The following is a 14,730-nucleotide window of genomic DNA, read 5'->3' on the forward strand; positions in this document are numbered from 1 at the left end:
AGTTTATTGAAGGGTATTTATGGAGAATTATTTTGATAATTTAGTAAAAAAAGTTTAATTTTAATCAATTTTTTGGTTAGGTTAATAAAATTTTGTATTAATAAATTTCGTTTCGAAATAACAGAGCAAACGATCCATAAGCTCTGAAATATCGTGTAGAGACCGGCGATGAAATGGAATGTGAAACTGACGAAACAGAGTAATGTGGGGAAAACTAATTATTTTTTCGTCAATTTCAATTAACGCCAACAAAATGCAATTCAGCGCCTCACTTCAAAGAGAATCTAATATGGAAATCAAATTATTTTAGCATTGTAATCTCGGACTGATCTGCTTTCATCATAATATTATTTTATTACCTAATGTATTTTTTATAAACTACTAAAACTTTAGATTTGTTACAAACACAGTTTTTATCCAACTAGTGAGTAAAGTAACACTTTTATTCACGAGTAGGACGGTTTGATCTACGACGACAATTCCTACGAATGAAAAAAAAGTTACTTTACTCACGAGTTTCATATAAACATTTTTCTACGTCCAATTCTAATTTTATAACAGTAATATTAAAAGTACAACTGCGGACATTATTAATTGGCAAAATTTAACGAGTTCAAAGGAATAACATCGTCTATAGTTGCTTTGGATTTCAACCCACCGTGCGCATAAGATCCAAAACTTTTGAACAATATAATGTACTTAATATTTGTAATGTCATTCGTTGTTATTCATTAATTTGTACAAATAAAACAAATAATTTCTGAAAATTATGCAAAATCATCGAAGTGAAACTGTCAACTGTCAACATTGAAGTGGCTAGAGTCACTCCAGAGCGTCCCGAAAGCGTTTTGCAGTACGGAACTGTCACTTTCACTACATGGAACACTAAAAACGCAGCTTTCTGTAGATAAATGAATACAGAACGAAAGTCCTTGTTTGGCACCCAATGATTTAGAATTTTTACAGATCAATCATAAATCTACGATTGGAAAAGCGGTTGATGCGTTCAAATCACATATTTTGAAGAATTAAAAGACAGTTTTAATGTTCCAAGGCATATTCCACGACATTCCAACACCAAATATTCACATTTTTCCACTTTCTTTATCTAAAAAGAGCCTCAAGCTTTCGAGACGCGTTGAAAGACAATTGGAGGTCTTTTGTTGAGTTTTGTACTTCCTACCACACACTTTCTGTGTGTGATACTCGCTCTAAAATTTTATTTTACTGTACTAATAAGTGAATTAATAATTTGGATACTCGGAGTTGAAGTTTCGTTGATTGTGTACAAAGTTGAAGGGTTAATTGAAGTTTTGTTTTTGTGAGACCACTAAGAAGATTTAAGCAAATTTTGCTGCATCATTTCCTCCGAAAGAAACGTCTTTATGACGCATAATCGCGTCTCCAAACCTCATCTAAGCTGTTTACTAATAATTGACGAAAATACAGCTGCCGAAATAAATCCTTTGACGGTTAAATATCTTAAGTGGGCTTTTGTTCTTTACATTTTTTCCCGACGGTAATTATCATATGATAAAACGACATTTGTTCTAATAAATCAATTTATAAGAAGCCGGGTTAATTAAGTCTGATTTTTGACATCCTTCATTCTCACTGAAAAACAAACGGATAATTGAGTTTAATTGATTGCGTATAGATTAAAATTTCGAAATTTTATGGGAACGTTCCGTTCCGAAATCAATGGCATTGTACGAGACGTACAAGGTGGAAAAAGTGAAAGATCAACAACTAGATATAAAGAGGTGTTATTTTGAACAGCCCGCTATTTCGGTAAATGTCACTTTTGAAGCTGTCATTTTTTGACATTTGACAAGTAGAAACTACGCCATTAATGAAAATGGAACGATACACGCTACAACAAAGCATTGAATTTATTAAAATTCACTATAAAAATGGTGAAAGTTTGGCAGAGACGGTTCGTAAAACTAAAACAATTTTGGGTCGACGTGAAGCACCTTCTCGGACCGCAATACAGAAATTCAAGAGATTCAAGCTCAGCGTCTATGTTTTTCATTTTACTAGTTTTTAACAGGTGTGGAAGATGCCACAAATAATTAGTGAACACCATTCATTCATTTCAAATGACACAATCTCAATTAAGGTTATGTAGATGTCACTAGTATCTAGTGAACAACATTATTTCCATTCAAATGTAACAATCTCGATTGAGGTTATGTTTAGTAATATGAAGTTGATAACAGAAATGTCAATGAGAGTCAGAAAGAGTTGGTATCGCGTAAATATGAACAGCAACCCTGATAGTTAAGTAGAAACTAACTTTTCAAAGCACATAAATACCTTTAAGTCACAATTTACATAATGAGTTTTCTACCTCGGCAAGAACAGTAGTAAGAAACTCGCTTTAATTTATTTTCGTGTACATACTTTTTGCCACTATTTGAGATATTCATTCAAATTCTATGGTTCAAAATATCATAATAATGTGCATGGAATATTTAACTACAATATTTAATATGCTAAGAATTTATATTGAAAGATAGGTTAGTTTAATTGCTTAGACACTTTCAATGATAATTATCGTCATATTTCAAAGTATTTACTCCAAGCTGACAAATTATTCAAAGTAACATTCTCATTAATCAATTTATATTTATTTGGGAAACAGTAAGAAAATCAGTGCAGTAGTTTTTGAAATACACAGACACATAAAAAATGTGCTGTAGAACTATTATTATAATATGAAAAACTCCACCAGATGCGAACGGCAAAAAATTGAAATCCAAGTATGACGCATGTATCAAAATAAAAACCAAAGTTAAATCTTTTTCTTTCAAAGAAATGAAACGGTATTAAGTTTCACGTATTTCATCCGGAAACAATGACTTATAAATAAACATGTGATGCACTTGTTGTTGAATGATTTTTCTATCATGGGAGAATCAGGAAAATTTTGCGAAGGATTTTATGCAAATTAAATTATAAATGGACATTATTTTAGAAAATTGGCAAGTGATTGTGCATTTTTTTGCATTGTAAAATTTTGAGCCCTTAACTAATTAAGTTAACAAGTACCCCAGAAGGGAAGGGCATATCGGAGATGCGACTCAATAAGGGTATAATAGACTGTTTAGGAGATGGATAAACTCAGTTCTTCAGAATCTGATCTCAGCACAAAACAGGAGAACTCCCATTTCAAGGAATTGTCCACAACAGGTTACAGATTCGAAACTTTCGAGTCTGTTATGAATCACTGACCTTTGGAAGACACTTTGAGAACTACACCAAAACCTTTGGAAAGCTTGAAGAAACAGTAATTGTGAGTGTTGTGGTGTAAATTTTCAATATCAGTTGATACTTTATCATACAGTCAAGTTTCTTCTTCTTCTTCTTCTTCTATATCCCTTCAAATACTTTGATAGATTATTAACTATTCCACCATCATTATTTTTCATGTGATTTATAACAATCTCTTAGTTTTTTTTTTATTATTTCAAGTTGAAATTTTGATTATAATGAATAGGAAACAAAAATATCTGATAAATCTTTCATATCATGTTGGAATTTCTAGAACCTTTGATCATATGCATAGTAAACACACTATACCAACTCTCTCAGTTACACTGTCTGGTCTTTCGAGCCGGTTATCAAAAACAGACATTTGAAAATCTGGTTATTAATCAACGACGTTTGGAAGGCTCGAAGGACCAAATAAAGTTATTTCAAGTGTTGTTGTATGATATACAATAAAAAATAAAGAGAAGAAACAAAATAGGGTCTAGTACTGACCCTTGGGGCACTCAAAATTCTATTGGCTTGCAAGATGAAACCGATCTTCGGTTTTATCGGAAGGAAAATCCAAGCTGGAATCCGAAATATTTTGACTGCTAAAAACACACATTCTGGTATCCGTTCGAAAAGTTTACCTTTATTAAAAAGAGTTTTCGTGTAGTATTTTTTTGACCCATCATGGGTGTCTCAACTGGCGTTTCTTTTGAGTGAAAACCCCAAACGATGTAGAGTACGCCACAAAGATATTGTGGAACAGTTATAATCACCATAAGTTTCCCGTGAAAGTGACAATTGGGTGATATACGGTGTGGTATGTGTTGAAGGGTTTTCGAAAGGTTAGTTTTTATAAATGACGGTCAGTTCTAGGATTTATTTGAATACAAAGTTGTTAGATAATTCGTTATATAATTCTTCTGGTTCCGGTTGAATTGTTAGATGTACGCCAATGGAGAAAAATCGTAGATATCGCATATGTTTAGATGTTTTTAATAATTTTTTTTGTCACAATATTGTCATTTCGTTCTTTTTACAAAGTCAACATGTGGCTCCCATTCAATAGTTCGTTTTCTGTGTGAACTACATTCAATTGCATTTAGACATCGAGTTTTTATTACTATTTTAGAAAGTTTTCGAAATCTATTGGGTTTCCGTATTAATTGACGAAATTTATTATTAAATTGACAAAATAAAAATAACGGCATCGAAGAATCAATATTTAATTATTTTTCTCCCTCAATACAAAAGTTAGTTAACTTGAATCTGCCTCCAAGTCAAATTAGTCCTATACAAATATATTAGGTATACGAGGATGGTTCCAAAAGTATCTAGCCTGATCTAGAGAAGACCAAAATAAAAGCTAAGCTAGATTCTACTTTGAGTGAGATTGCTCCTTCGTTATAAAGAGTAGAATATTGGGTAATAGAGTTTAAACGAAGCCGTACGACCTGCGAAGACCTTCATCGCAGTGGTCGATTAAACGAGGTGAGGACTCCAGAAAAGTTGAAGAAAATCCACAAAACAATACTCAATAGTCGTGGACTGAAAGTGCGCGATCTAGTAGATGTAGTAGGCATTCCAAAAAGTGAAAATCTGGACATGAGAAAGGTGTGTGCAAGATGGATGCCGCGTTCGCTGACAATAGTAGAAAAACAGCATCTTGAAGATGTTTTTATCGAGTGTTTGTTAATGTTCCATAGAAAAAAAGCCTAAATTTACACACAAAGCAAAAGAACAATCGAAACAATGGACTGAAAATGGAGAACCGGCTCCAAAGAAGGCAAAGCATAAATCGAGCAAAAACGGCCGCGTTTGGCTAAGAAAAAAGTGTTGGTTCATCAAGATTTAGCACCAGCTCACAAATCCGTTATTGCAATGGCCAAAATTACTATTTCATGCGCCCTATTCGCCAGATTTAAGCCGTTCGTACTATTTTTTGTTGCAGACTTTAAAAAATGGCTAGTTGATCAAAGATTTTCCAACAATGATGAGGTGATCTCGGCAGATTCTTATCATGAAAAGGGTATCAAACTATATATAAAGTAAAAATGACAAAAATGATTGTATCTATGAAAAAATAGTTAAAAGAGTAATTGAAAATGGTAATACCACAAATTTTCTGTCAGTTCCTTCGGGACGCGCGTCGCTATTACTTTCACAGCTTCAACAGATTCAAATCTTGCTCCTTTCGATGCAGATTTGACTTAAGGGAAGAGGTAGAAATCGCAAGGTGCCAGAACCGGTGAATATGGTGGGTGGTCTAATACCGGGAGGTTGTTCTTAGCTAAAAACATCTTGACGGAGACACACTTTTCGGATGTTTGATAAAAATTCGAATTTACTCACAAGTAGGGGTGATATCTTTGAAGTAAGTGAGTTGTGAGGTTATGTGAGGTTAGTACTGCTGGAAGGAGTGGAAACCAGGACCTTGAAAGCTCAAATGATCAAGAAACTTGAGATGTGGCTCTATAGACTCATCCTGAAGATACCCGGACTCACAGAATCACCAACGACGAAGTACCAAGACTCATTGGTCGCAAAAGAAAGCTGTTGACAATTATTAAACAGAAATTTAAACTTCCACGTCAAAATAGGATTCATGGAATGTTATGTGATGTTAGTACTGCTGCAAGGAGTGGAAACTTGGACCTTGAAAGCTCAAATGATCAAGAAATTTGAGATGTGGCTCTATAGACTCATCCTGAAGATACCCGGACTCACAGAATCACCAACGACGAAGTACCAAGACTCATTGGTCGCAAAAGAAAGCTGTTGACAATTATTAAACAGAAATTTAAACTTCCACGTCAAAATAGGATTCATGGAATGTTATGTGATGTTAGTACTGCTGCAAGGAGTGGAAACTTGGACCTTGAAAGCTCAAATGATCAAGAAATTTGAGATGTGGCTCTATAGACTCATCCTGAAGATACCCGGACTCACAGAATCACCAACGACGAAGTACCAAGACTCATTGGTCGCAAAAGAAAGCTGTTGACAATTATTAAACAGAAATTTAAACTTCCACGTCAAAATAGGATTCATGGAATGTTATGTGATGTTAGTACTGCTGCAAGGAGTGGAAACTTGGACCTTGAAAGCTCAAATGATCAAGAAATTTGAGATGTGGCTCTATAGACTCATCCTGAAGATACCCTGGACTCACAGAATCACCAAAGACGAAGTACCAAGACGCATTGGTTGCAAAAGAAAACTGTTGACAATTATTAAATTAAGAAAAACATCTTAAATAGGAAACATCTTACGCAACCACAAATATTTAATGTTACAGAACCTAATGCAGGGCAGAGTTTTATTTTGCGAGGGACGGAGACCCATTTAAAAACGTGGTCGCCGACTTTCAATGAGAAGACGGCATGAGAGAAGAAGAAGAAGAAGAAGCCCAAATTATTTCCAAACTTTTGTTTAAAAAAGAAGAAGAATTAATGGTTAATTTTTCCCATGTGCTTAATGAGAAAACTAAATTAAGTTCATTTCTAACATTTGTCGGATGTTACTTATCAGTTTATTTGATCAATTTTTAGTAAATAAAAGTTGCACGTACCAGTGAGAGGCGGTTACTTTTGAAGGGTTATCTATTTATTTGCATTTAATTTCATTGGTATATCAGTTGACAGGGTATTTGATGTATTTATGATCGCGTTATGTATTTGAGGGCCGTCAAAGCTGTAAATCAAATATTAAAGTAAGGCTTAATGAAAATATTTTATCTCAATATAATTTATAGGAAATTTAAACCTAATTCACTAGATTAATGTTCATTGCAAATATTCATTTTAATAAAAAAACGTCAGCTACGGATATTAAATTTTTCGAATTGGAAAACACCATTCAATAAATTCTGTTAAGACCGCAGAAATATAATTCTTTTCACTGTGCCGAATTATTTTGACTTTCTCTGTATTTTTCAAGCATAATGCTGCACCATAAAGTCTCGGAATGGTTCTCAAGATTGTACCTGAAGATATTTGAGTGCTGTGATGATTTAGAATAGAGTTCTATTGGTTTCTCACGAGTAATTTGGGGTTACAAATGCAGAAAAACGAGGGTCGAAGATCTAGATATTAACATACACATTGCCATCTGATATTTATCGCCTCGTCGAGATATTCATTTCGAGATATCAAATCGCGTATGACTTCCTGGGATATCTGTAGCACACCTTGGAATTCGTAGTTACCGAGTCATACGTCATATGTCATACGTCATTTGTCATGGCATCTCAAAGAATGATTAAATCGACGGAATTCCAGCTGCAGATCAAAATTGATCACTCCTTGTCTTTCTGCCCATGTAATCCCAATTTCCATTTCCCATTTTGAGGCCTATAAAATTAGTTTTTATAGCAATGTGTCAAGTCAAAACATTGCAGCAAAATGTCGGGAACTATTTTCTTGTGGTCCCGGAATTTTTACTTTACAGACATCATTTAAGACATCGTGCAAATCGTACTCGTAGACAGAATCCGTTAGTGATTTAGTAATGTTGTGAAATTATAATAATCATTAATTTAGTTGATTGCTGGATTTTATTATCGTTCTATCAGAATTTGTTTCATTCAACTATTTTTAAGAATAATTATACAGGTAGGGAGATATTGCATAAGATGCCGGTATTATAAGATGTGGTTCGGTTCGAGTCACGTGACCTTTCAGACATTGGGTCGAAAAATCGATTTTAAAAAGGGTATATACAGGGTGTGTGGAAAAAGATACTTTCAATGTCAAAAGGGGTACAAACAGAGCGAAAAAAAGATACTATCGATGTCACAAAAGTATATACGGGGCGAAAGTTATTATTGATGTCAAATGGGGTATATACAGGGTGAAAAGATACCATTTATGTCAAAAAGGTGTAAGTAATTTTATACTTTTGCTGTTCCCTCGTTTTTTGGCTCTAGAAAATCGAAATATCATACGATTTCGATGATTTTTTTTTTAAATATTCGTTTAAAAAATTATGGGAATAAAAAAATGAGAAGTTATATTGGTTGCAGGGCTTTAAATGTTCATGAGAATGCACTAATTCACGTATAATTGTCGAAAACTTTTTTTCAAATAATCAAATGAAGTTGGTATATTTTTTTTCATAATCTACACAAAAAAACGTACAAATTGAAACAAAAATTGTATAGAAATGTAAATTTATCATGTTTTTACAATTACTTTTTATTGAGTTATATGAACAAAAATATTCTTAAAATCACTTATTGTAATCAAGTGTAGAAAATTAAAAGGTAACTTTGAAAAATTGGCCAAATGTGTACATTTGTTCTGAATTTTTAGCACACCTCCCCCCCCCCAACCTAACCTGAACTAACCTAACCTAACCTAACCTAACATAACCTAACCAATATATGTTTTCATTTTTTTGTTACCATAATTTTTTTCGTAAATCTGCCGTAGATTTAAAAAAAAAATTCATCGGAATCGGATGATTTTTCGATTATCTATAGACAAAATTACGAGGGGATCACGAAAGAATAAAATTACCAAAAAAAAATACTATTGATGTCAAAAGGGGTATATACAGGGTGTATAGAAAAAAGACCTTAAAAGGCCATTAAAAAGGTATATACAGGGTCGAAAAATCGATGGAATATTGGTGTAGAAATGACTCTTAGTCGTCGACTGGGATGGCATATATTATAAAGGGTGAAAAAATCGATGTCAAAAAGGCATATTGGTACAAAGTGACTCGTCGTCGTCGAGTAGATTGGCACATATTATAAAGGGTCGAAAAAAAACTATTCTGTGATTGCTCGTGGGGTGAGGCACATACTATACAAGGTCAAAAAAAACTATTGATGTTACACGTGTATATACAGGGCGAAAAATCGATGTATCCAAATTTAGAGGAAAAAATATGGGATGGGATGTTATTAGGGGTATTTTTTATTCAAGAATAAAGAATTTGAAAAAATTATGGTACTGAATGAAATTATTCAAAATTTATTATTTGTTTCATGATATTTTATTATTTTTAACGTTATTTATTCAATTTAATATTTATTAGAATATTTTGTAGGAGAATTGTGGGGGTTTTAGAGGTTTTTGATTGAGGTTTTAGCAGCAGCAGCTTCCCCATCTGGCCAAGCTAATTCTACCGCGGCTATGTGATAAAATTTCATTTGCAGCCCTTCAGGGGCATTTTCATCCCATAAATTTAACATTTTCATTATTTCTACGAAACTTATAACCTTATTGTTTGAAGAAGTCAATAATAATTTTCATTTCTTCATATTTTTCTTGTAACGGTTCACTTGTTAGGTTCCACATGGTTTTGACTGTAGTTTCCTCAAACTCTGTACCATCTTGTCTTCTTTTTTTCTCAACCCAATTCTTTGAAATCAACGGCGAAAGGTTCGTTTCCACCTAATTGATTTTTTGGTATGTCTTTCTATAATTTCATTAATATTTTCATCGATATGTATTCGTGACATCGTGATAAAGTAAAAACGGCCCATGGAATCTGTTTTCAATATACAGGATAAATAAAACCGATTTTTATTACTCATAGTAACTATTGGAGGAATTTATTGTTGGTAACAGATTGGGCAATTCAACGTTTAATGACATCCACGAAAAATGGGTCTCACATTTGGAGGGTATTGCGTTTTATAACGGTAATAATTCTTATCAATTGCGTGATGTAATAAATAAAAAATAAACAATATGTATCTAACAAAAACGATATTCCTGATGGCGTCCTTCGCTTTATCGAAATCCCATAAGTCTCTTAGTTTCTTGGTTCGTCACTAGCTATTTCCATTAACGATTTATCAACAATTATTTATTGATGATAATACTAATGATCGACAAGAAATAATCCAGATAAATTTACGAAAGAAGATTATTTACTGTTTGATCCTTTTGAATTCTTGTTAATAGATAAGCGGATGAAGTAAAAATATCAAAATCTGAATCTCGCCCAACTGAATCTGTTAGATACAGTCTTCCAACGGTCTAAACGTTTGGGGGTGGTTTAAACTTCAGTTCAACTTGAGGATACGGACCAAACTTTTCCAAATTGTTATAATTTTAACAATAATATAAAGGGTTCTTGTAGAATGATGTCACAATTTATATTTGATGAACTCGACAATGATGATGAAGAAATTATCAACATTGTCGAAGCGTCGAGAAAGCAAAAGTTATTAGTCCTAGATTGTCCCACTTATTTTTTTCACAAGGTTAACCAAAACCTCTACACTTTATTGTCAGATAAATTGCATTGCAAATTGTTTTTACTTGATTCAAACTAGAGTTTAAACCACAGTTCCAACTCCAGTTTTATCTTAACCTATAAAATTGGCCTTTAAAGGATAATAAGTAGTTATTATATTAATTTAAGGCGACAATAGGAAATTATCATCCAATGAGGATCTTCTTTTTACACTAGAATAAGTTTTTGACAACATGGACTATAATTTATAACAGTTTTTTTAATTCTAATAACTGACAAATCTTTGTATCTTGAATCTTGTAAACTCTACAATGCAGTTGGAGGTTTGGATGTCTTGCAAGAACTGCTGTGTCAGTAATCGTTGCTATTTCTGTTTTCCTGGTGGTTGGCACATCAAAAATATGAATTAGATTAGAGTATATGTCTAATTGTACTTCCTTATGGTATGCTTCAGTTGATTGGGTGTTTATCTTGACATTTGACAAGGAAATGTCTATCCTCCAAATATGATTTTAATCTTACGTGGAACATGGAAGTTTATTTTTGATCTGGTAAAATAAAATGGAGGAAAAAACTTTTGTTTTATGTTGGTTAAATGATATGGGGTTTCCAAAATAGTTGCAAGTTTCTAGAAAAAAAAGTTATGACGAAGGAAAAATTCGTGAAAATCCATGAAAATTGGATTTTCGGGAAAGCCACACGTCCCAATGAAAAACTGATATGATTTTCAGAATCTCCGGTGTCGAATACATAATATCTGATCATTTTTTACATATTCTCACTATATATACATATATATTTTCATTATTTTGACACAAAACCGAAAAATTATTGTCATGCCTGTGTATAAAATTGGATAATTCCAATACTATGCGAGTTATCAAGGTCTTTATGGCATCAATCAATAAATAAAGCCTCCAACTTTCCCAACAGCTCCATTGCATTCCTTCAGTTTCATGCTTACGCGAATTATACAGGGTGAAAGCTGAGACAAAATTTATTTTAAAAATAACAACTCAAAAATTCGTAGTATTTACAGTTTTGAAATGAAATCGTTGTAATATAAAAAAATCGTGAGAAAAAAGCAGAGGCACTATCACAGAAAAAATAAACCAGTTTTTATTTGATTATACAAGGCGATTTATAAAGTTTTGAATTTGAGCTTTTGAAATAAAATTCAACTTTCAGAGGAGAGAATGCTCAATGAAAATAGAGGAAAAAACTTTTGTTTTATGTTGGTTAAATGATATGGGGATGCGAAAAAAGTTGTCAGTTTTTAGAAAAAAAGTTATGACGAAGAAAAAATTCGTGAAAATCCATGAAAATTGGATTTTCGGGAAAGCCACACGTCCCAATGAAAAACTGATATGATTTTCAGAATCTCCGGTGTCGAATACATAATATCTGATCATTTTTTACATATTCTCACTATATATACATATATATTTTCATTATTTTGACACAAAACCGAAAAATTATTGTCATGCCTGTGTATAAAATTGGATAATTCCAATACTATGCGAGTTATCAAGGTCTTTATGGCATCAATCAATAAATAAAACCTCCAACTTTCCCAACAGCTCCATTGCATTCCTTCAGTTTCATGCTTACGCGAATTATACAGGGTGAAAGCTGAAACAAAATTTATTTTAAAAATAACAACTCAAAAATTCGTAGTATTTACAGTTTTGAAATGAAATCGTTGTAATATAAAAAAATCGTGAGAAAAAAGCAGAGGCACTATCACAGAAAAAATAAACCAGTTTTTATTTGATTATACAAGGCGATTTATAAAGTTTTGAATTTGAGCTTTTGAAATAAAATTCAACTTTCAGAGGGGAGAATGCTCAATGAAAATAGAGGAAAAAACTTTTGTTTTATGTTGGGGATGCAAAAAAAGTTGTCAGTTTTCAGAAAAAAAAGTTATGACGAAGAAAAAATTCGTGAAAATCCATGAAAATTGGATTTTCGGGAAAACCACATGTCCGATTCAAAAACTGATATAGTTTTCAGAATCTCCAGCGACGAAAACCTTGTTTTTGATAATTTTTTACACACTCTCACTCTATATACAAATTTATTTTGAATATTTTGACACAAAACCGAAAAATTTTCAAAAAATTATTGTCATGCCTGTGTATAAAATTGGATAATTCCAATACTATGCGAGTTATCAAGGTCTTTATGGCATCAATCAATAAATAAAACCTCCAACGTTCCCAACAGCTCCATTGCATTCCTTCAGTTTCATGCTTACGCGAATTATACAGGGTGAAAGCTGAGACAAAATTTATTTTAAAAATAACAACTCAAAAATTCGTAGTATTTACAGTTTTGAAATGAAATCGTTGTAATATAAAAAAATCGTGAGAAAAAAGCAGAGGCACTATCACAGAAAAAATAAACCAGTTTTTATTTGATTATACAAGGCGATTTATAAAGTTTTGAATTTGAGCTTTTGAAATAAAATTCAACTTTCAGAGGGGAGAATGCTCAATGAAAATAGAGGAAAAAACTTTTGTTTTATGTTGGGGATGCAAAAAAAGTTGTCAGTTTTCAGAAAAAAAAGTTATGACGAAGAAAAAATTCGTGAAAATCCATGAAAAGTGGATTTTCGGGAAAACCACATGTCCGATTCAAAAACTGATATAGTTTTCAGAATCTCCAGCGACGAAAACCTTGTTTTTGATAATTTTTTACACACTCTCACTCTATATACAAATTTATTTTGAATATTTTGACACAAAACCGAAAAATTTTCAAAAAATTATTGTCATGTCTGTGTATAAAATTGGATAATTCCAATACTATGCGAGTTATCAAGGTCTTTATGGCATCAATCAATAAATAAAACCTCCAACGTTCCCAACAGCTCCATTGCATTCCTTCAGTTTTATGCTTACGCGAATTATACAGGGTGAATGTTGAGACAAAATTTATTTTTACAATTTTTACATGGCGATTTATAAAGCTTTGAATTTGAGCTTTTAAAACACTGTGAATAGTATATTTAAAACATAATCCTAGCACAAAAATCAATTAATGGATCTTGGATGCCTCTCATAATAGTAACCTGTCAAAAATTCTCGCTGTACAATCGTAGTAACTTTCTTCGCCCGACGTGACCACATTTTCCCAAATCTCACTTTTACTGATCCATATTTTATCCTCATTTTTCTTTTTTCAAATACTAAAACCTTTGTTCTATAGCCGCATAGTCTTCGATTGGTGCTGTATTCAATATTGAATAAGATATTTGCAGGGCCGGATTAAGATTTATAAGGCCCGGGGCTAAAATAATGACGGGGCCCCCTTAAGGAATTCGGAAACCCGGAAAAATTCACAAAATAATATCCCTCTTGGACCTGGGGCCCGGGGCTATAGCCCCCCCAAGCCCCTAGCTTAATCCGGCCCTGGATATTTGTCTGGAAATATTTATACTGAAAACATATTCCTTGTGCTTTTAAATTAAGTGTGGTTGTAGACAGTTTTTGAACCAAACTATTTCCTGTTTCTATCTCTATTTTACACTCAATATTTTTCATAATTTCTCATGCAACTATACTGAGTCACTGAATATTTCGTAGATTAGATTAATTTTTAAAGTACAAGTAGCAAATTGAGAAATAAATGATAATAATAATAATAAGATTAAAGTTTTCTTTAGATAAATCTTGTGAACGGCGTTATCTCCTTAAAAATTCTACTTGGGAAATAACAAATTAAGGCCTCAATTGGTTTCAGTTGTATGATTTGTTTCATTAAACTGAATAATAACGTGATTACAGGCGCCAGTTTACAATATAGAGACTTGATCAACAGATTTTATCATTTTATTTTTGTTTGTACAAAAAAAAGGAGTTCAAGTTGTTTCTATTTTTATTTTAGGTGTGGATAGAAATGGTTCACCTCTTCAATTTCCTTCACCAAGTGGTTTCGCTTCGTATTGTAGGAATATATGGGGTTCATCCGTCATTTCAGCGGGATCTAGGTACCTATCGCCTTTTATCGAGGCCAATTTCAAAGAAAAATCTACTGGTAAGTAAAGTGTGAAAAATAACAATATTTTAATCAATATATTTCCTTTAAAGTACTAATTTTAGCTAGCAAAGCGTTTATCACAACAATGAAGCAAAGATTTCTATTTTCCGAAATGGCTTTCATTTTTTTCGTTAGTACTTATTTTATTTGCAGTAGAACCATTTGTCGCGTGGCATTAAATCTGGTGCACAATGCGAATTTTAAACAAAAATGAAA

General features: G+C 32.6%; 1 protein-coding gene across 1 annotated transcript in view; it reads left to right on the forward strand.

The window, feature by feature from the left end:
- The window catches only part of LOC130903983 (zinc finger protein Gfi-1-like), a 66,257-nt gene that overhangs the window by 4,540 nt on the left and 46,987 nt on the right, over nucleotides 1-14,730 (forward strand). The window contains exon 2 of the mRNA XM_057816457.1: nucleotides 14,362-14,511. Coding sequence (XP_057672440.1) covers nucleotides 14,362-14,511 — 150 coding nt within the window. The remainder of the gene's footprint in view (nucleotides 1-14,361; nucleotides 14,512-14,730) is intronic.

This window comes from Diorhabda carinulata, chromosome 2 (assembly GCF_026250575.1).
Source record: "Diorhabda carinulata isolate Delta chromosome 2, icDioCari1.1, whole genome shotgun sequence".
NCBI lineage: Eukaryota > Metazoa > Arthropoda > Insecta > Coleoptera > Chrysomelidae > Diorhabda > Diorhabda carinulata.